Genomic DNA, 24,026 nt, shown 5'->3' on the forward strand with positions numbered 1-24,026 from the left:
ATGAATGAATGAATGAATGAATGAATGAATGAATGAATGAATGAATGGAGAGTTTTGGTTAAAGAAAAGTTAAACAACTGTTTTAGAGTAGTACTTCAATATTACTAACATTTCAAAAGTAGAGTTTGAAAATACTCTATACTGTGGTTACTGGAATTCCACTTTTAAAAGACTAGCATTAATACTAGGTATACTGATAGCTATTAGCTTCATATCAGTATGAAGATACTTGTGGTTTTACTAGTGAGAATAGAGGAGAAAATTTGCTTATAGGTTATTTGCCAATACTTGTAACTACTCCATAAACTAGCATTTCTGGCTCTAGTAACAGCTGTATGTGCATTTGTGTTAGTGTATGTTTCCCTGCATATGAACCCTTAAATTTTTTCTTAAAATTCTAATATTTGAATATATGCTTATTAATTTTTCAGAAATCTATAAACATTACAATTTTTCTCTTATATTTTCTATTAATTACTTGATGAAAACCATTTATTAATAGAATGATGTTCATGTTCAACCTATTGTCTACATCCTAGCTTATGGAGAATTCTATTTTGAGCTTATCTTTTCGGAAAAGAGAAGAAATGAAACAATACAGAGAAAAAAATTGCCATGTAGAATTACAATAATTCATTTGCATTACTAAACTCCTAGTTCTATGTAGTATCTGAAGTAGTTTACATGTTTGTTAATTTTATAGTTTTAATGTTTATATCCCATATGCCATCATGGGAATAGATGCCAGATTTGCTTGTAACTTTCATGTTTTTATAGTGTACAGATTCATAAAATATTTTATGTGGTGAGAATTTTGAAATTTTGGTTTCTTTAAAAATCACATAAATATCATAATATATTTTCATTTTAATCCCAGGTGTGGGGCTATGGGGCTTCTTCGCAGCAACTGACTATGATTTGCCTTGTGCTCTGGCAGGGGCATGAGTTTGCTAGCTGCAGATAGTTTCTGTGATTGTGTGGCCTTCGGAATTGTGGGACTTTTTAGAGGGCATATAAATGCTAGAGAGAGGTGGTGAGTTGTTGGTGTTGGTTGATTGTTGTTTGGGTTGCTGTTGGTTGTGGTTTGTGCAAAAGAGTAACAAGAAGAAGAAAAAGAAGAGGAAGAATAACGAGAACAAGAGCAAGAAATAATTAGATATCCTGATGGTAAAGAACAAACTTGCCCCAAGGACCTCCAGCCCCTAATCAGCAGGAAGTCCTCTTTCTGACCCTGATTTTACTCAGGGTCATTTTTCTCTCTGTGGAAAGGTGGGAGAAAGAACAACCCATAAAGTAGCAAACATAAGCTACAGTTTTGTTTCCTAATTTCAGCCCTCACTTTTGTGTGTATAACTGTCCCATATATTTCACAATGTTTTTTAAGGCACGAAACACTTATTTAACTTTTAACACTCTTTTGTCTGTAGATATTAAGATGCATGCAGTGGTGAAAAAGTTACGCTTAATTGAGAAGATAATGTGGTATTTAAATGAATGCGTGGGTCAAGATGGCAAGGTAAGACTAAACTTTGGACATTTTATATAAGATGACTTTTTAAAAAGAGAGGTTGTAGTTGCATGCCTCTCTCTCTCCTCACCCTCTGTGTTGTGTGGCGTATCCATATCCAGGCAGTTGCACTTGCCGGTGTGTGAAGGCCAGACGGTGACGCTGGATATCTACCTCTGTCCGACTCCATATTATTTTTTAGATAGGGTCTTTTCGTTGCATCTGTGATTAACTAACTGTTTTCATTAGACAGGCAAGGAGTCCCAGAATCCATCTGTTTTTGCACAGCAAGTTCTGGTTTACCACACCCAGATTGTACACAGGGGCTAGGGATTATATCCAAGTCCTCTGCTTGCAGAGCACGTGTTTTTCCTACCGTGCCACGTCTCCAGCCCAGTAGGTTGGTTTAATTAGTTTGGAAGTGAATTTAGCTGAATTTGGAGGAATGCTTGGATATTTCATCTCAAAAGGGATACCTACTTATCCTTTAGTTTTTGAATTTTAAAAGTCTATAAAGGAAACTAGCTTAAAACTTATATGAGTTTTATAGAGCTGTGTATTTAGTGTTGCTTTTCTTTGAAGTAATTTTTAAATTAAAAGTATGACTATGCATATCATCATTCCTGCATGTCTGTCTCAGCATCACATGCATGCCTGGCATTCATAGCCAGAAGAGGTGGACTAACAGATAGCTGTGAGCTGCCCTGTGGGTGCTGGGAATTGAACCCACATCCTCTGCAAGAGCAGGCAGTGCTTCTTAACCACAGAGGCACTGCTCTAGCCCAGTCTTTAAAGTAATTCTTAATGCAATTTAAAAAACACAGTATCAAACATCTTTTCATTTTATTTTCATGTAATTTAGTTGTAAAGCCATTAAACTCAGAGGAAGATAATATAGTATATTTTATCTCATTTCTGGTTGGCAGGTCATAGAATGCTTGATTCAGCCGTGCCTCATGCTCCTGAGGAAGGTTTTGTATGCTGACCCAGTCATCCGTGTTTCCTTGTCACAGCATTCTTCTCTCTTGACCCTGTTATTAAGAAGTGAGTAAATCAGTGCCTGAAGGGCACCACTGTGAGCTTCAAGTGCTCATCCATGACTGTGGGCGACGTTTACTTCCCACTCTAAGAGACGGAGTTCCTTACTGACTATTATACTGAGCAGTAATCATGAAAAGCACTTGATGCTTCTGTGGAAATGGCCCTTATGCTGTTGTTGCCTACGGAGGTAGCAGCTGAGAAAAGCTGAGCTCTGATTGCTCTCTGCACCTTCTTGTTAATGTGTGGTTTGGTGCTTATATGGTAATCATTGTCTTTGAAGAGGTAAGGCCAGCTGCCTTTTCTTCCTTCTCTTTGTATCTGTGTTCTTCTTCAGCTTTCACTTGTACATTGTTCGGTGTTTGCTTATAAGGTTAGACTGGGATTGGGACTGTGCACCCAACTGGTCACACTGAGTGATTTACTCTGAGCATCTGCGTATGTATGTAATTAAAAAAAAACCTTTTAAAAAAGAAACACATATTTGATTTGGCTTTAGTGATATTTGGATAGAAGATATGGGTTTTGTACTTGGTCCTATCATTTGCTTTTAATACAGACTTGGGTATTTTTTATGTTAGACTTGGTTCAGCAGAACATGGAATGAGTGTGTATTATGCAAAAGGATATTTTACATTGGCTTTCATGACAGTGGCCAGGTGGTGGCTATCTGCACTGCACAGAGGCTGTGAACCTGGGAGCTACTTAGTCCTGGTCTGGTGGGAAGGCCTGGAGGAAGCCTCGAGAAGGTTTAAGATTGTGGTTCTGGTGTCATGACATTTGGCAGCAGCAGCAGGATGGACATACCCAGGACAAGAACCGAAGGCAGGCAAGCAGAGAGCATGAGTGCCTTAGACCCTCTACATCTGGGCTGCCTCCTGAGATCCAGGCTGTGTGAGCTGGCTCTGTCCACCTCCTATTAGGTTCACAGTCAAGCCTGACCATCACAGCGTTCTACAAATGTCTTACTTACTTCCTACAATCTTTACCTTGCTGCCTTTAATTATTCTAAAGAGGGATTTTGGTTAAATATCTCACTATTTTGTGACCTTTTAGGCATTGGTGAGATCAATGAGATTTATATTAGAATATATAGCGTTATAAAAATAATTTTATTTTAGCATTTTCCCTTCAATGATAATCTGCTTACAAAGTGGGTAGGACATAGTTATTTAAGAAACATTTGTAAAAGTCCAAACCAGGTAAAAGGACTCATTTTTAAGTCATAAAGTTTTAAGTGGAGTGTGAAATTGTTTTTATGATTTTTATAAAGAAATAGCAAGTATAGATTTCTGATGTTATCTCTTTTAAAAACATTTATTCATTCATTTGTTACTTTCCTTTTAAAGGTTACTTTTTGAGACAGGGTATTGCTGAGTAGCTCTTTCTGGTTAGAGCTTGCTGTAATCGACCAAGTTGGTCTTGAACTTGAAGTGGTCAGCCTGTCTCTGCCTTCTGCGTGCTGAGATTGCAAGTGTGTCCACTGCATCCAGCTTCCGGCTTCTCTCTTCGTGTTAATAATTATCTTATTGCCCTCGTTTAATTTCATTTAGTCTCCCATTTACCCATTTTTATTGAAATTATTCAGTTTATTCATTCATACATTCATTCATGAGTACCTAGCAGATACTAACTCTTTTGCATGTGTGGGATGGTGTTTGGAATTAAGCTTGGGTCATGTGTGTGTGCTAGACAAGAGCTGTGCCAGAAAGTGACACCCCAGCTTGCGAATGCACTTTCATGGCAACATAAGCTGTATTCTTTTGTCCTTTTTAGCAATTGTTCTCTCTCATACATATACAGATAAATTTCCATTTTTTAACCAGATACTCTGCCTAGAAATTTATTCCTCTGTAAACGTTTATGAAGCACATGCTATGTTCTGGGTGCTGTGGGAGGCCCTTTTGTTAGGGTTATGAGCATGGCATATGGACTGTCAAAAGGCAAAGACTTTAACAAATAATTATAAATATAGATAGTAATACCTGAAGTGGGATTCCTGGTGCCAGAAGAAGTGCTGAATGTATTAGTATTGGGGAAGTATTAGGTAATACTTCTAGAAAACACAGTATCTAAGCTAGCATTTCAGATTTGGGAGCTCAGATAGGCATGACTGACGTCCTGATAGAGGAAGAAGGTATGTTTCATATGTTAGCTCATTGGCAGCACTGGAATTTGAAGGAGTATAGATGAGGGGGAAATGGTAGGATGACATAAGGAGGGCAGTTAATGAAAGATCTCGTCGATCACATAAACTGTAGTAAAGAGCAGAGAGGAGCTATTTGAGGTGGTTAAATTTAGAGATTAGTCTGTCCCAGCATGGAGAATTGATTGGCAGGCTTTAATTATTAAATAATCTTGCAAAGCTCTGTTTTGAAATATAAAATTGCTATGACAATCTTTTTTTATTTTCATTTTTTATATTGATTACATTTTGTTCACTTTGCGTCCCAGTTGTAGCCCCCTTCTTCATTCTCTCCCAGTCCCACACTCCCTCCCTCATCTCCTCCCATGCACCTCTTCAAGTCCACTGATAGGGTTGGTTCTCCTCCCCTTCCATCTGACCCTAGACTATCAGATCTCATAAGTACTGGCTGCATTGTCTTCCTCTGTGGCCTGGCAAGGCTGCTCCCCCTTCAGGGGAAGGTGATCAAAGAGCCAGCTACTGAGTTCATGTCAGAGACAGTCCCTGTTCCCATTACTAGGGAACCCACTTGGAGATTGAGCTGCCATGGGCTACATCTTTGCAGGGGTTCTAGGTTATTTCCATGCATGGTCCTTGGTTGAAGTATCGGTCTCAGAAAAGACTCCTGGGTGCAGATTTCTTTGTTCTGTTGCTCTCTTAGTGGAGCTCCTGTCCCCTCCAGGTCTTTCTATTTCCCCCTTCTTTCATAAGATTCCCTGCACCTTGCCCAAAATTTAGCTCTGAGCCTCAGCATCTGCCTTGATACCCTGCTGGGTAGTGTCTTTCAGTGGCCCTCTGTGGTGGCTCCTGTCCTGTTCTCTGTTTTCTCCCTCTTCCGATGTCTGTCCTATTTGCCTTTCTGAGTGAGGATTGATCATCTTACCAGGGTCTTTCTTGCTTAGCTTCTTTATGTATACAGATTTTAGTATGCTTATCCTATATTATATGTCTAATATTCCCTTATGAGTGAGTATATACCCTGTGTGTTTTTCTGCTCCTGGGATACCTCACTCAGGATGATCTTTTCTAGTTCCTACCATTTGCCTGCAAATTTCATGATTATCTTGTTTTTAATTGCTGAGTAGTATTCCATTGTATAAATATACCACAATTTCTGTATCCATTTCTCCATTGAGGGATATTTTCTCAAAGAACCAGCTCTTGGTTTCATTGATTCTTTGAATTGTTTCATTTGTTTCTAATTTATTGATTTCAGCCCTGAGTTTGATTATTTTCAGCCGTCTATTCCTCTTCGGTGTGTCTACTTCTTTTTTTTCTAGGGCTCTTAAGTGAGCCATTAAGTTGCTTGCATGAGATGTTTCGAATTTCTTTTTGAAGATACTTAATGCTATGAACTTTCCTCTTAGCACTGCTTTCATTGTGTCCCATAAGTTTGGGTATGTTGTGCCTTAGTTTTCATTTAATTCTAGGAAGTCTTTAATTTCTTTCTTTATTTCTTCTCTGACCCAGCTGTCATTTAGAAGCAAGTTGTTCAGTTTCCATGTGTGTGTCGGCCTTTTGCTATGACAATCTTATACTGAATTTCACAGATAGAAACTAATGTTGTAGAGGGAGGAAACCGAGGTCTTAAAGATCTGTGGGGACTTGGGCATAGTCGTAGCTAGGTATGTGGTAGAGTCAGTACGAGAGCTGCAATTTCTTTATCTTTTTTTTTTTTTTTCAATGATGACTGAGTTACATATCCCAGCTGCAGAATTCTAGATAGTATAGAACTATACAAAATAAAATTGGGTAGGTTTTCATCATCTCTTTTTTTTAAAAAATATCTCCAAAGAATAATGTTGTATTATTGTTTCATTGTTCCCATTTGCCATATTACTGGATATTTGTTTCAGATTTTTTTATTGTCAGAAAGTCATTTGTGTATCATCTTGTGCATGTACCATCACTAGAACTCTGCTACCCTCACTATGTAATATGGTTAAGTTCTTCTCCAATGAAAAAAAGAGCTGATTTTCTTCACAACTCTGCCATCACTGGGTGTGTCTCATTAAAAAAAAAAAATTTGTAGGTAAAAATAATAGTTCAAATAAATTGTAGAGTAATGGGTATGGGAAAACGGGCTGTTGTGGGAAGAGCTAATGAAAATAAAGTGTGTGTGAAGTTTTGCTACCTGAGTGAAAATTAAAATGAGAGGTATAGTATAACTCATGTGATAGAAGAGAACTGGTTTGGGGTGGGGTGGGAATGAAAGGTTTAAGCAGATATCAGGCAGGGGACGTGGGAGAAAGAGTGGATGGGGTAGAGAAGTGACAGCTAAGAATGTACAAAGAATCCTTAGGAGGCCTCACGAGTTTGTAAGTTACTTAAAAATATAGCAAGAAAGAAGCTTGTATTATATTTAAAAACTGTAATAAGCTTAAATATTTTATGGAAATGCAATTTAAAGTAAGGATCTAAATCTGTTTTAACCCCATACTATAGCCAGTTGTATTTCTGAAATTTTTTAGTATTTAAATACTCTAAACCATCTGTCTCTGCTGAGGGAAAGTGTCTTTTTAACGTTAGTTCATTTTTATGATTTTTATTTCTTTACTTTTTAGGTTGTATTTTTATTCATGCTAATTACATATCTATCTAGTCTTATAGTTAGGACAATTATATTTTAAAAATAGATTTCTTGTTTGTGCTTCTATAAATTTGAAGATATTGTATTGTTGCTATTCCTGTATGATGGTACAACTACTATTCCAGTTTGTTTAGAATTTCTTAGTTTCCAAACAGTGAAACACTATCACTGGGAATGTTACAGAAGCAGATGGTGCTGTTTTATGTTAAAGGACTGGAAAACTGTGTGGTGAAGCTAGTGCTATTAACCTGCTAACTCAGAGGATGTCTTTCCCCACATCTCATAACAGAGAAAAGGCATAATAACATGGCTTAAACATAGCCTTTTAGCAGTGAGGCTAAGTTTTAGGACCATGTTTGTTGTTAAGGTGTAAAAGTATAAAGGATCTCTGGTGAGAAAACTTGAGCTGGGACTATGGAACTTCACCAAGCATCCCCTGAAGCTGGACAGTGCTCAAGCAGCTTGTCTGCTTGGGTGGTTCTTTCTTGTATCGGAGTAGCAGCATTTTCTGGGGACGTGCTAGAGATGCATAGTACCTATCTGTGTAGATGGAAGACATATAAAACAGTCCTTCCTGGCAACTCTCACACAGTTGATACCTTGAGAGACAGTGCTTTACCCATGTGGGATTTTCTGGGTTAGTGATGTATTTCTCTTTCTTTCTAGTTAAGACATTTTAAAGCTAAATTTATTCTTTCTAGAGGTGAAATTTTTTTATGACGTATCCCTTTCATTCCTCAGTTTCCTTGATATTTCATGAAGATGGTACCGTGGTGACTGAAGTCGGGGCTTTATTTTGTCTTCTGTTGTTTGATGAGGTATCAAGAATGGATACGTGGTGAGATATAAGGATTTTTATTTGTTTTTACTCTTAGTTATCTCAGGTCTGATACACTCCTACAGCAGTACATTGACTTCTTTTGACTTAGAGGCATGTCAGGCTGTGCACATGTGTTTTGCTCTTTGGTTTGAGTATGTATTTAAAAACACATGGGTTCAAAAGTCACCGGAGTTACATTTTAGAGCATAACTAAGTATAAAATTTAAAAAAAATTAGAATTATTTTTGTCTTGGATGTGTTTTTAGTAGTCTTCAGCTTTGTGTGCTTTACAAAATTATTATTTCAAAAAGTAGAAAATATTTAGACTCTTAGTCTCTGACTAACATGACCTTAGGAGTCATCAGGGCGAGGGAGCCACAGAGTCCACTTGCTAGTATATCCATGTTATATGAGACCTTATTATATGAAACTACAAACCAAAACATAGTTTATTCTCACTTCAGGTGGTAGCAAACACTGACTGTACGGAATGTTAGACTTAGTTAAAATCACTAATACGCTGTCCAAGAAGGCAGTGTGGGCTGTACTACACAGCAGCTTGGCCTACTCAGTTCCCCATCCATTTATTTATTTATTTATTATTCCCCTATTTATTTATTTATTTATTTATTTATTTATTTATTTATTTATTTATTTATCTATCTATTTATTTATTTATTGCCTTTACTTTATAGGTCTGTTAATCCTTCTGATAAACCTTCTTTGTCATCAGTCTTCAGTTTGCCTCTTTCAGTCTCTAGAAGGTAAATAATTTGTCTTATTTTCATGACTAAGGGGAAGTTGCTGTCTGTAATTTGCTACAGTTTTCATTTAGCATTTCAGTCACTTGTTTGGCAGTAATTTCATATTTTCCTCATTGTCTTTCTTTGGAGGGTCCATAAGTACAGCTCCCTTTCATCAGCTTTTCATTTCAATCTCCTGCAAGTTTATAGGAAAGCTGTGAAAGAACTATAGAATGTGTGTTCCCTTCAGCCGTGCATCTGCATTCCTAACATTGTCAATTGTTCATGTGCTGTCTCTTTCTCCATGTATAATCTCTGTTATCAGCCATTTGAAATAAGCTTTAAAATAATTTTTTTCACTTTTTCAAAATGCAGGGTACAATCAAGATCATGTGTTGAATTTGATTTTATGTCTATCTAGATCTTGAAAATGCATGTCATTTTTTAATGTATAATATACAGAACATTATACACAACCCTTTCATTTTTTTTTTTTTTCTCAGTAAACAAATCCATGGAAATGCTATGCAGATACAGATAATGGCTATTACTTCTAGGTCAGAAACTCCTTTCATATTTCTTGGTTACTTTTTACTTGGTTACTCCAAATGTGATTCTGTTCTAATTTCTATCACTATAGCTTATTTTTTGCTGGTTTTTGAAGATTATCAACATAGCAGCTTTATTTATAATAGCCAGAATCTGGAAACAACCTAGATGTCTCTCAACAGAGGTACATTTACACAATGGAATACTATTCAGCTATAGTTCTTTCTTACATTTGCTTTATTTTATTCAATGTGGAAGGATTTTTCTATGATATTTCATAAAGTAATATTTAATAATTTTCTTTACTTAACCATAATAACTCTAAGTTTAATATTTTCATATTTCTCCTGCTGGAGGCTTGAATTTACTTACATGTTTAGCATGGGCTTGCTTTTTTGGTAGTACTTATTTAAAACTTCTTTTTAATTCATGTCAGATAAGTTTGAAGACTTCAGCAAAGACATTCCAGAATGGGGTAGCACTGAGGATCAGAGTTTCAGAGTGTTCCTTAGCAGTTGTATGGGCAGCTCTATAGGCTGGCACTAAAGGGAAAGACAGGTATTTGGCTGGTTAGTGTGGAAACATCCTGTCCAAGGTTAGAGCAGTTTCTGAAGTCTGGTTTAGATTTAGCTCTGCATCATGCTGTGATTTTCTTGAACACCTTAATCACTATTACTTTTAAAGTTCTTTTCTGATAACCTCACCCTCTAGCACCCTTCCCCTGCTGTAAATATCATTTTGTATTAGTCAGCTTCATAGTTATTTTAATAAAATAGTTGATAGAATTCCCGTAGAAGCTACTGGTTCGGGAAGTATAGTACAGTACTGGGTCGGCTTTACTTCACACTAGTGAGCATATCACATTATCGCAGATCGTTCAGTAGTGCGCATTTTCTTACCACGTGAGCCAGAGAACTATGAAACGGAGAACTGGAGTCTCACAGTGCTCTTTGAGGAATTAACCTCTGCTGACTAAGGAACTCCATTGCATCCCTTCTCCTGAAGCTTCTTCCCCCTGAGCCTCTCTTCTGGAGGCTTCTCCTCCTGGGCCCCTCTTCCTAAAGGTTCCACCACCAGCCATAATAGACCCATGAGGACCTTTGAGACATTCAACTTTTATAGTGTGGCCAGTTGTAAGAGCATAGTCCTTAAGGAGTTTAAACCTGTAAGCTGGTATTTTTACCCATCTTCTATTCCATGGCAAACCTTGGTCATCAGTTTTTTTATCCCTAGTCTCATTTGGATACCAAAGTTCTGAGCTACTGCTTTTTGTTTGCCTTACTAGCTCTGAACCCAAAATCATTGTAGAAAGTTAAGTTTTGGAGAATTTTTATAGGAAATTATTCTGATTGAAATTGTTCTTCATTCATAGCAGTTAATAGAAATGCTTTGCATAATTTTTATAGAACAATCTCACCACTCCTTTCTCGATTGTTTTCAGGCCTACTCTGTTAGTATGTATGGGTATTTATTATTATCCTTGATGCTAATCATGGTTACTTAAATAGAGGTAGTGATGCTGATTTTCAGTGTAAGCCTTTCCCTCTGAAATGGGTGCCTTTAGGCCTGTGACTGTCCTGTATTAATTATTTTATTCCAGCAATTTTGCATCCATTGATGATACTTTCTGTATAATTATTTCTTTAGGCTTCTTTCCTTTTCATTTTTTAATACCACCCCTCTCCTTGTTTATCCTCTCTTCTTAGAGTCTGATTGTGGTGCTTTCATTGTTTGTTTGACAGAGTCCTCACTGGCCTTAAGCTCATGATCCTCTTGACTCACCTTCCTGGGTGCTGAGATAAAAGAGCCATATGCCACCCTACCCGGCTTGGACCATTCTTATCTTAAGACAAAGAATATCATCCATTATCTTTATTCTTTGATGCTCCTTTGTCTTTTTGACATGGCCTCATGGATAGATCGTCAAAGCATACACTGCTGTAGACCACAGTAGCTACTGGTCTAAGAAACCCCTTTTTTTAAGTCTTAAAAAAACTGTGTGTGTGTGCTCACACGTGCATGCATGCACACACATGTGAGGATACAGGGCCCAAGGGTGCCAGTAGAAGGTCTCAGATTCCTTGAAGCTGCAGTTTCAGGCTTTTGTGACCTGCTTGATGTGGGTGTTAGCAACCCAGCCTGGTTTTCGGCAAGAGCAGCAAGTGCTTTTAACCAGTGAGCCAGCTCTCCATGTCTGGCTTGGTAGTTTTTAGTGGAAAATTGCTATCAAAATATTTAAATTGCTATTAATATTAAAAGCTATTAAAACTAGCTTTATTTACTAAATCATACAATCTGATTTTCATATGAAATTATACTGGTGCCTCTCTGTCACTGGTATGTAGAAAGTGAAAAAGAAAGCATGTGGCTCTTACAAACTTATTTTTAGGTGTCGCTCATTCATATGTAAGTTAGAGATTTGTGGGTTTAGGGTTTTCAGAAACTGTCAGAAAGTTTTTGTTTTTTTTGCTACTGAGCTCAGGTTTCCTTAATCCTGGACAAGAATTTAATCACATGAACTATTATAGTTTCAGCCTGTCGAAATATGTTGCATTATTAGAATTATACTTAACATTTGTAGCATGGTAGGTGTGAAATACTATAAACACTGTAAAATCAATTTGGATTTATTTAAGAGACACTGTATTGAATTTCTTCCTGTATCTGGAAATCCTTGTGGAATCTTGCATTTGTCGATTATTGGATCTTAAAGGAAAGCAGTGTGTGGAGCTTAGCCACCTAGTAACTCTGATCACAGAGTTACTGTAGGTTCCTTGAGAGCCTCATTTTGTCTACCTGTACAGTGGGTGCCAGAGCAGCACCCACGTAAATGGAGACATGGTGGATTCAGACAGTCAGAAAGTCGGCATTCTTGTTTTAGCCAAGGAAATTTAATGCTTAACTTCCTGTAGTCATGTTCCTGACTTCGAGGAGCACATATCTCTGCAACAGTCCTAATATAAAGAATGTAGCTGTTCACAGGAAAAAGTATTGAATTGTTTTGGAATGTGGAGGAGAGTGACAGAATAATTAAAATATGTAAAATGTGATAAATTTCACATTGTTAAGTAGAGTCACAAAACTAGCCCTCATTTCTGGTTCATTATTTGAGTCCTATTTAAGAATTTAAAGTTTGTAACTATTTAAATTCACTTTCTTTAGGTATCATCTACCAGTTCATGTGACTGGCCACCATGCTGTGAGTCCTTACTCAATAGTTTTGCCATTATCTGCTGAATGTTTGGCCCTGAAGCCTGTGTCAGATATGCTGAGAATAGCTTGGAACCTAGCCTGGTATCATGGGAGTGATAATCTTTTGAAACAAATGGCCTGTGAAGCTAAACCTCAAGAGTAAGTAGTTATATCAAGATGAAAATTATTAGCAATAAGTTATATGGAATTAATTAGGCTTCACTTCTTTAGGTTAAGAGATTTTTACTTGATACTATCAACTGATTCTAACTTAAGATTATATTTTTCACTTTGTTTTAGGTCTGTGCTTATTAAAGTTAGTAAGGCCATTTGAACTGGAAAGCATTGGATTTTATGCTGTCTCACAAACTAGCTAGAGTTTATTCAGCCAATAGTTGTAAGTTCCTTGGAAAGGTTGTGTGGCATGAGGCTACAGCTCAATAACTGTGCCTGAGAGTGTTCTTACTTCTAGACGTCTTAATTGTCTCATGTGAGTAATACTTTATTAGTGTGTTGTTGATACGAAAGAAAAGCCAGTATCCACAGTTAGAATGCTACCATAACACTATGACATTCAGGGATTTATTTGTTAGTATTCTTTTAAGTTTAAGTTAACCTTTATTGAAGAACAAATAAAGACAAAACATTTTTTTTTTCAAGACAGGGTTTCTCTGTGTAGCCTTGGCTGTCCTGCAATCACTGTGTAGACCTTGTAGGTCTCAAACTCACATAGATCTGCCTGCTTCTGCTTCCCAGAGTGCCAGGTGTGTGCCACTGTGCCTGGCTGACATTACAAGTTTTGAGAGAGGCTTATTATAGAAATAAATGTGGGCTTCTGTGTGTTTTTTTTTTTTTTTTAATGCTTAGCTTTTTAAGTACACTACAGCTGTCCACAGAAGATATCCTTATACTGAAGACCACTTACACGGCTAGCGGCCTGCAGGATTGCCTCCACTCCATTGCTCAGGCTGGAGGCCACAGGGATGTGAGGGCTGCCATTACCAGGATGAGTTTTTATCTTCTGAATGACAGACTGTCCTTGAAGGATGACCTCGGTCTATGTGGGGCTACCTTAAAATCCTTGGCTTGGCACAATGTGCTGAACAGGTCAGTGTGAACGTAAAGCTGCAAGTTTGAGAGATCTGATTTGAATTATGTTGAGAATCATCATCTTCAAATCTTTGAAGAGAAGAGTATGTATGTATACAGTTGCAATCATGAAAGAAAAACTTCAGGATAGCCTATTATTTGCCATAAATAATAACAAAAGGAAAACTTGACCTTGGCAATCTGAAGGAATTTTTCTATAATCAGGATGCTGGGCAAAGGGACAAAGGCCTCCAGTTAGAAAGAAAGAAATTTCTGAGCAACAGAAATAAAGAAATTACATACGGACTTACAGGATATAGGAGTCAATAAAAAATGAGGCTACAGGATGATATTTTCTGATTCTATTGGATATCATGGAAGATTTCTTGAAAATTTTGTGACTCTGACATTTTATTTTGTTAGAATCATTTCTTTATTCTCTCTTTAAAAATAATTTTCTAATCTGCATTCCTTTAAAACAATACTTGATGTCTTCTCAACTAAATGCCATTTTGCAAAGTGGAGATTTTAAATGAAAAGTATCATGTAGCAGTCATCAGAGTAGAGCAAGAGGTATCATAACTGTGTGTTGGACTGCTTGCATTGGCATTTATGTTTTAATACTTAGTAGCCATGTGACCATGAACAAACTACCTAATCTTTGTCTGCACTTTCTTGTTTTAAAAATAGAGGTAGCTAGTTTTTAGAAACTAGTTTTTAAAGGCAAAAGGCTAGTGTGTAGTAGATACAATTCTTGTTATTATTACTACATCAACATTTTGATAATGCTCTTTTGGGTGTTTTCAAATAAGCCATTTCTAGTGCTGTTGAATCTCATCTCTCTTCCTGATTGCCTGTTTAAAATGAGTTTTCAAGCTTTCTCCCCTCCCCCGACCAATTTCCTTGTTAACGACCTTATCTCTCTTACACCAGTGTTTAAGAATCTCAGAAAGTTGCTTTGGCTTCTATAATTCTGAACTTAAGTGATTCTTCATAAGCCTCCTTTAGCTTGTTGTGAAATCTAGTAACTTCTTTGCAATAGTTTCTCTCTTTCTCTCTTCCTCCCTCCCTGTCAACTTTGCCACCCTGATTTCTGATTTTCCTAATTGGTCAGACTTGTATTTGAAATCAAAATTTTGATTTCTGAAGCCTGCCAGCTTGAAAATAAGAGAATGTTTTGGTCCTGGCATCCCCATTTGGACTTTTCTTGAGGTTACTATTTTTATTTTTGACAGTATTGGTGAGCTTGGAGCTCTATACATGGGAGGCAAGTATTTTACTGCCAAGCCCGGTAGACTTCATATTTTCTTTTGGTAACTTATTTGTCACTTCCTTTTTTTTTTTTTTTTTTTTTTTTTTTTTTCAGTCATCAACTTCATCACGTGCTTTCTCCACAATGGCTGAGGTCATGAGAGGCAAATGCCATGTTTCCTTCACCTGTGCATCTCATAGCATCTAGAATCTGATCATAGAAAATAGTGTGCTTTTGTTGACTGTACATGCTTGAACAGTGATGATGTGTGCATGATTAATATCTTTTTGTTTAAATGTAGGTTTTTACAAGTACTTCCTGCTTGCACTGAAGATGAGAAACTGCTAATAGATATCATACATTTTTTGAATAAGTTAATAAAGGAGCAAAGAAAAAAAACATCAATAGAACTTTTAAACTGGATTCTAGAGTTACTTCTTAGGCATGTAAGTATATTAAAAAAATTCAAGTTTTTGGTTGGGAATTTACTTGGAAAAATTACATATATTGGAAAGGATAATGCTTACATATCATGTTCTAAATAAAATAATTCTTACTATGTAGTGAATGTTCCTTGCAGTGTGGCCCTCCTGATATGATTGACATTATTTATTTAATGGACATTCCATAGAATAAGTGGGGTCTTGAATCTTGGTGTTTAATTGATCTGGTTCTATTTGTGAGCTTTTTGCTACATTTTTAATTTTTTGAGTGTTAGTGGATTTTTAAAATTTTTCTGTGTATTTTTAGAATTTCATGCATGCATTTTATCATATTTTCCCTTCCCATTATCATTCTTAGGTTTTCCACACATCTTTACCCTCCCAATTTCATATTTTTCTGTCTCTGAAAAAGCACAAAAACCTAAACAAAACACCAAAAACCACACTCTTGTTTGTGTTGTCCACTATTCTGAGCATGGAATGCCTTGGACTGTGGGTAATACAGCTGGTGTCTTTCCAATGCAAAAACCTTCTTTCCCTTCTTTCCAGCAGCAAGCAACCGCAGATAGTTTCTGGATAAGGGTGAGACCTTGTGCCTACTTCCCGCTGCTGGAATGTTGACTGTCTTGAGCTTGTACAGGTCTTGTGCATGCTGTCACAGTCTTTTTGGGTTCATATGTACATCATCCCTGTTGTCTAGAAAACATTGTTTTCTTGAAGTCTTCTACCACTTCTGGCTTTTACAACTTCCTGTCTTCTCTTCTGCATAGATCCCTGCTCACTTGAGGGGAGGGGTATGATACAACATCACATTTAGAGCTGTGTGCTCCAGAGTCTTTTACTTCTGTGCATTGTCCAGTGGTGGCTCTCGGTGTTCATTATCATCTACTGTAACAAGCTTCTTTGATGAGAGCTGTATGGATGTACTGGTCTCTGGCTATAGCAATATGCCATTAGAAATCATTTTATTGCTTTCTGTAATTTTCATAGAGCACATGATTAATCTAGTGTCACGTATGGATTCCATTTCATAAAACAGGCCTTTAATCCAGTTTTTTAAAGTTGTTGGTTACTCCCATAATACTGTGCCACTATCGTACCAGTGGGTATATCTTACAGGCAGGTAGCTATTGTAACTTGGAGGATTCATAGCTGGCTGAGATTGATTACATTTCTTATAGCACCTTCCAGAACTTTGAATACTAGAAAGAAGGGGTGAAGGTGAAGCTTCTAGTTGAGCTGACCAGCTCTGTTTCTCCATGTTCTATGACATAAGTACTTGATGTCTTCAGCAGTAGTGTTGTTTTGTGGAAGGTAAAAAGAAATGTCAGAGGTAGGTAATTGACATAGTCAGTATTCTATCTTTGTGAAGAAACACCATGACTACATTACGCTTACAGAGAAAAGCCTTAATTGGGGCTTCCTTACGGTTTCAGAGGTTTAGCCTATTGTCCATATGGTGGGGAGCATACGCATTCAAGCAGACATCATGGTGCTGGAGAAGTAGTTGAGGGCTCTACATCTAGATCCTCAAGCAGTAAGACAAGAGAGTGACTGGCTTGGCTTAGGTTTTTGATACTTCAGAGCCCATCCTCAGTGACACACTTTCTACAAGGCCATACCTACTCCAACAAGGCCATACCTCATAATTCTCAAGTAGTGCCTCTCTCTGATGACTAAGCATTCAAATAAATGAGTCTTTGGGGGTCATTCTTATTCAAACCACCACTGTAATGAAGCCTGAAGGAAAGCTAAAGATGGAGTGGGAAAGAACTGGGTGAACGGCACTCAGTCTGTACTGTAGAGTTACTAGAGGATTTGTCTGTCCAGACTTTACTAGTGTTATGTTTAGCGGAATGTCTCTCCGATGCCTGCTGAGAGCACTAAAAACTAGCTCGACAAGTAGTCCTCACGGGTTTGTTCATCTGCGTGTTTATTTCTGCAGACTTGGCAAAGATAAATCTTTTCAAAACGGAGAGTCAATGCACAGGAATTAGAAAAGGTCTGCCCTGTTATTGAAGATGGTAGGCCTTATAAGTAAGGGCTTGACATATTTGCAAGTTTATAAGAATACCAAGTTCTGTATTTTCAAAACTTGGAAATTCTAATTGACAGGAATGTTTGTATACAACTTAAGTGTTTATTATCTTCCTTAATGTAAACTAGTGAAAACAGACTGTTTTACTCATAATAAAATGCCAGCATCTATCATAATACTGTCCATGGACATTTATTAATTCAAAAATCACATATAACATTCATTTCATAATTTGCTTACCAATAATAAAATTACCACTATAAAGTATGTTCAAGAATACATGTGCAAATATATTTATAAACTAATTGTCTACAATTGTTCTGTGCTATGTGGAAATGTTGTGAGTGTGTGTGTATTTGTGAGGCTCTTTTTTGTTGGTGTTGCTCTGTAAATAACTTATGCTTAGTGAGGTAGAGATGTTTATAAACTTGAGGATTTTTTTCATTTTCTATGAATTATTTCTTGATTTCCTGCTGGTTCTATTCCACAATTGCCTGCCTTCCTTCCTTCCTTCCTTCCTTCCTTCCTTCCTTCCTTCCTTCCTTCCTTTTACTCATTCATAGAGGAACTCATTATAAATTGAAGAGATTAGTCTTTTATCTGTGGTATGAATTACAGATACTTTTGTTATGGTTTGTCATTTATTGTTTGACTGATACAAATGCTTATCTGACCAAAGAACACTAAGCAAAAGGCAAATCCATTAATTTTCAGGGGGTAGACTAGGAACTTTCCTCCCTTGAAATTTTTGTCTTGGCTTATTGCCACTTTATTATAAGGAGCATATTGTTGGGAATCTATTACCTTACTCCTCTGTATTTTAATGTAAAGCTATTTTGTTAATACAGGACTAGCTAGTAACAGCTGATTCAGATTGTTACGATAACGATTTTTAAATGTTAATTGATAAAAGCAGAGCTGTAATTTTTCTTTGTTTTGGGAGGCTTCTCAGAAGTACTTTACTTTTGGTGCTGACTTTCGCGTAACGTGCCCTGGCGCCGCAGTTTGCTGAAAGTATTGCACAGCCTTCCATCACAGACTGCTGACGGGTGTCAAGTTAGGTGCACATGATGAGCATGGTGCACAAGGAACAGGAGCCATCACTGTACAGTTTTTTTTTTTTTCATTGTTTGAGGTCAGCAGTGACAAAATGAAGGCTCAAGTAGTTTAAAATGACGAATGCTCATATGAAAAGACAAAAGCTTGGGGTGTGAAAGAGTCCTACCTGGGGACATTAGCAGAGCCATCGTCCCAGTTTCCTGTGTTTGTCTCGTGTTGTAGAAATCCAGTTACAGCTCACTGGATCTGAATGTTAGCAAGTGCATTGAATATACAAAGGGAGAAATTCTCAGCAGTCTGCCCGCAGAACCAGCTTGCTGTTAAGGACTGAGAGTCTTTGGGCCAACCTTACTTTTAGATAAATACTTAAGATCGGTATGACAATCATTAGTTTCTGTTTAATATTTACTTGCATATCAGAATACATGTTTCCTAATAGTTAAGTATATATATATTTAAGAATCTTAGTCTGAATAGTTTGTTCGTTCTATCACTGTTTGTGAGAATCATTTGGCATATGAGGTTACCCTTTGGGCTATGAATACTATAGAAAATATATATTTTAAAAAACAACCTTAACTGTGTGTCCTAATTATTTTATTCATTAATGGGAGAGAAATGGATTTGTCAGCTATGTTTTAGGTAATTTTAATTTTCCCATAGATATTCTTTTTGATTAAGATAAAATAAAAAGCTTGACAAAAGTACTCTAGATATAAAGCATAGTAATTTAAATTAAAACCAAGACGGTCTTCCCCAGGTCTTTCCCAAAGTTTCCACTGATATTTTTAGATTTACATATCTGATTAACATATTCTCAGTATACTTTATGATGTAAATGATTTGAAGATTTTCTTTATTACTTTTTACTAAATGCAGTGTAGGCATTTTTAAGTTGTGTTCTTTTTTTAATTTTATATAATTCTGATTTATTAATGGTTAAATTCAAATAAGTTGTGTTCTTTACATGAAGGATTTAATAAAAGCAGTAGCTACATTTAGATTTGACTCCCTACTGTGCTATTATGTTCACTAGTGCTGTGGCACAGTGCTGAGACTGGAGTGTTAATTGGATTTGCAGTGTGATGCCCTCTTACTTTCATTTGTAGCATTTACCCTGTTTCTCTATCTGATTGCCCATCTGTAAGGCAGATGTGGAAACAGAAATCTTCTAGTTAATCAAAAAGTTAAGTGAAATCTTGTCTTTTCTCTCTTTATCATAATCTTTGTGACACCAAAATGATTAATGTACAATGTGTCTATCAGAACTGCCCACGCCTTATAACAACCTTACAGGGTTGTTAGAAATAATATATTTAAATACCTGCAGCTGTAGTTTTTTAGTTGGCAGACAGGACAAATTTTACAAGATAGAAGTTTGATTCACTTTTTAACCTCTCATATTGTCAAATATTATAGCAGTAATAACCCTCAACATTGGCTTTTCGTTATATACATCATTACTTTTTTGTGGGTAGCATAATGTGGCTGTATGTTAGTAGGGTTAAAAATATTACAGTGGATTGTCTTAGTAATCTCATGGCTTACAGCTTTCTGTAATCAGAAAGTCGTAACCAGAGGAATGCACGCACTTTGTTGTAGCTCAGGAAAACCATAAATTATTGAGTAGCCTTTATGGTCGAGGAACAGTCATATATTAAAATGAGGTATAAAGAAAAATGGTAATCAGAGTAAGCAAGGCAGATGTTTGAGTAGTGGATCTTTCACTTAGTGTCAGTTTTGTGTAAACTACACAATCTAATTCTGTTTATATTTCTAGTCATAGACACAGTCAGAGTATGGAACTGAGTGTTCTTCCCTTCCATATTTCTCACTGCATTTTCCTTCAGTCCTTCGTGATGGATGCACTTTCTTCTTGTTGATATAATAAATTAAGACTGTGTTAAATTTATAATGTCTTTATGAGTGCAGTTAAAGCTCAGAGCTACCAATTTTACTAGTTAGATATAAAGGCAGCAACAAAAAACTTTTATAGAAAGCAGCACATGTCAGAGAATAAGTATCTTTTAAACATGTTTATGTTTTAGAATCCAAGCCCACTATTAGACCTGCTGGTTCTGACAGAGTCACAAGCACGGGAAGAAACAGATGATGTGCGGACTGCTGTTAGACAGCAGCTCCAGAAAGAACTGATGGCTCTTCTCAATTCCTTGTTACTGGCTTTCATGGCGGTAACTGACAGGTATGTACCATTTGAGTTGAGTTGTTCACTATTTGGGTACGTTATATAAAGCATACTTTTCTTTGATTACCAAAGGTTGACTTCTTAGTTCTTCAAATTAAGAGGTAAAAACTATTCTTCAGAGAAGCTCAATCTGTCTGTGTTCCTGGTGGAACCTGGTTGTATCTTTTTGATCTTCTTAAGTATCCTAAAACATGAATACATATTTGTTGGAGGAAAAATAAAATAATTTTCCTCTGTTCTCACACAGTGGTCAATACAGAGAACTTTTGACTCTTAGATATGGCTTTTCTCCTTCCCAGGAAACAATAGTGAATAACAGTTGGGTTTGTGTTGTAGGTGACGATTAATATTTACTATTGGTTTATCTTTTATTAAAACTTCTGTTAATCCTAAACAGGTGTATAACCAAATCACCACACAGAGACTATGATTTATTTAATTAACCTAGAACACAGTGCTGGCAATAGTTACTCTATCCTAAACCTCCAAGCCCTCATAGTTTCCTAATATTCAGATTTTACCCATTATACTTGCTTTTTGTGAAATCTTAGGTCCGGTTTATTCTCCACATCGTTCTAAGACCTCTCCTCCAGCTCTGCTCTTCCAGCTCTGCTCTTCCAGCTCTCTCTTGCCCTCCTCTCCTCCTCTGCTTCCCACACCTTCCTGTCTTCTGGCTCCTCCCTCTCTTACTGCTTCCTTTCCTTTGCTCAACAATGTGGCTGGTTGCTTTATTTAGGCATGTTTACACAAAGTTCAGACAGGTGATACTTAGAATAAGTATCATAATGCAATGCCTGGATTGAAACCAGAGTGGGGGAGAGAAATTAGCATTTGAATTAACAAGGGTAAAGTGTATACATTCCAAAAGAACATTATACCAACAGGTTTGTTTAATTCAGCTTAATATGACACAGTCTACCCAGAAATTCCATCTGCCTCAGGATGTAGGCTTAGTCTCCTTCTCACCGTTTGATGCTCATTGGCAGGCTCAAGTTGTTCTGTGTTCTGGCAGACCAGTTGTTACCTAGAGTAGTGGCAACCTGCTAAAGGGATTTATTAATTAATATGAGTGGCTCATAGAATATGTGGATATACTTTGCTTACATTTTCTGGTTTATTAAAAGGCTATGAGAAAACATGGATTGAGGGATGCACAAGGAGGACTGGAGGAGGGTAGCGTGCAGTTTCCATGCCTTCTTTGGGTACTTAGCTTTTCAGAAGCTCTTCAAACCTAGTCCTTTGGGTTTTTGTTGAGACTTGATACATATGATTGCTAATGATTAACTAGGAAACCTAGCAGAGCAAATACGTTACAGTATTCTTAGCCTTTCTATGAAGTATTCTTCCCTGCGTGCTATGAGCTTTAGAAAGAGGAGTTTTGTGATATATGATCTACTGTCAGGCAAGGGTAGGTCAGAGAATACCATCATTGATTTGGAGACCTAGCCCACTGTCTAGGCTAGTCTGAAACTCCCTGGACTCCAGGCAGTCCACTCCCTCCGCTTCCTATACAGCAAGGAATTTTTCTTGTTATATCTGCAAGATGCAAAAGAAGGGGAACATTCACATTTCTATCACATGCATCAGGAAATAAAAATACTAGGTTTTTTTTACTGTCTCAGGAGAAAATTATGAGCAAGGAATCACAGTTTAAAACTAAACTAATCTAAACTCTTTCTGAAGCCCTGTGTGCCTCCTACATCTCAGATCACGTGTGCCTCATACATCAGATCACATGTACATTCTACATTAGATCACGTGTGCCTCCTACATCAGATCACGTGTGCCTCATACATCAGATCATGTGTGCTTCCTACATCAGATCACGTGTACATTCTGCATCTCAAGGTATATGTTCACTCTACATCTCTCTCCATGTGTGCACACAAACAGTGGATATTTTGTTTTTACCTAAAGGTCTGTCCTTTCTTAGTCCCTAGGTACTTATCAGAGCAATTATACCCATTTTATCACTATGATTATTTTTATGTGTATGATATTCAAATCTATATAATTTTAAATTTTTAAAAGATTAAAAATTAAGATAAAAGTTAAAATATATTTAATTTAAAATATATTTTACATAAAGTATACATTTGAGTCTTCAAGATGGCTTCTGAAGAAAAGTGATCAGTTATCTAAACCTGACAGCTTGACTTTGATCCCTAGTTCCCATGGTAGAAGAAGAGAACTGAAATTTGTCCACTGAGCAACATAGGCATGCTATGGTATGCATGTGCTGATACCCAAACATAACAGAGTGCACACACACACATGCCAAACACACCACACAGATACAATCACACCAAGCACACTATACACACCAAATATTCAACACACACACACACACACACACACACACACACACACACACACACCAAACTCACGACAAACACATTACAGCAATGTGATACAACAATATAAAGTTAGAGTGCACATTTAAATGATTTTAATGTCTTTAGATATTGTGCAGTTTTCACTACTAAGTTTAGAATATTTTCTGTATATAGGCTTTGTATAGTCTTGTTTAAATTTATTACTGTTATATTTCTTTTTATATAGAACATGATTATTTGTTCAATTTCCCCTTTAACTTTTTCTACTTTGAGAAACAAATGATTTCCTTGTTTTTAATTGCTGAGTATTATTCCATTGTGTAAATGTACCACAATTTCTGTATCCATTCCTCCATTCCTCTATTGAAGGACATATAGGTTGTTTCCAGTCTCTGGCTATTGCAAATAAAGCTGCTATGAACATAGTTGAGTAGATGTCCTTGTTATATGGTGGGGCATCTTTCAGGGTACCTAGGAGTGGTATAGCTGGGTCTTGAGGTAGCGCTATTACCAATTTTCTATGAAAGCACCAGATACTTGCTGGTCTGTAAGTATTTTCTGATTTCTCCGGTGACTTCTTTGACTCATTGGTTGTATCAGAATTTCTTGTTTAAAATATACATTATTTGTGAGGTTTTTTTAAATTTCTTTCTCTGTCTATGCATTGATTGCTTTGTGCCTGATTTATCTGCTAAAGCATCTCAGCACCCTGCCTTTTCTTTTGAGCTTTTAATCTGATGTATGTTTTAAGTCCACTTCTTATACATTTTAATCAGCTAGCAGTAGCAAAAACTCTTGCATAAATGTGTTTCTCTCTTTTTTCTAACTAAAGCCTCAGAATATATTTATTTCCTTAAAATGCAAGAGCAGACATTTATGCTGAGTTGTACAGCAGTAAAAACAGTTGAAAGAAGCAGGGCAGGTGTGCAAGAAGAATGCACAGCCGTGCCACGTAGGCCCGAGAATGCACAGCCGTGCC

The 24,026-nt window shown here is 36.8% G+C and overlaps 1 protein-coding gene across 2 annotated transcripts in view; it reads left to right on the top strand.

The window, feature by feature from the left end:
• Rttn (rotatin) overlaps positions 1-24,026 on the top strand; it is a 163,221-nt gene that overhangs the window by 63,347 nt on the left and 75,848 nt on the right. For both annotated transcript variants that reach the window (XM_055598738.1, XM_055598739.1), the window contains exons 20-27: positions 1,428-1,516; positions 2,434-2,551; positions 8,062-8,158; positions 8,836-8,904; positions 12,595-12,783; positions 13,492-13,731; positions 15,267-15,411; positions 20,554-20,708. In XM_055598738.1, coding sequence (XP_055454713.1) covers positions 1,428-1,516; positions 2,434-2,551; positions 8,062-8,158; positions 8,836-8,904; positions 12,595-12,783; positions 13,492-13,731; positions 15,267-15,411; positions 20,554-20,708 — 1,102 coding nt within the window. The remainder of the gene's footprint in view (positions 1-1,427; positions 1,517-2,433; positions 2,552-8,061; positions 8,159-8,835; positions 8,905-12,594; positions 12,784-13,491; positions 13,732-15,266; positions 15,412-20,553; positions 20,709-24,026) is intronic.

Source organism: Psammomys obesus, unplaced genomic scaffold (genome assembly GCF_907164565.1).
Source record: "Psammomys obesus unplaced genomic scaffold, mPsaObe1.curated_primary_1811, whole genome shotgun sequence".
NCBI lineage: Eukaryota > Metazoa > Chordata > Mammalia > Rodentia > Muridae > Psammomys > Psammomys obesus.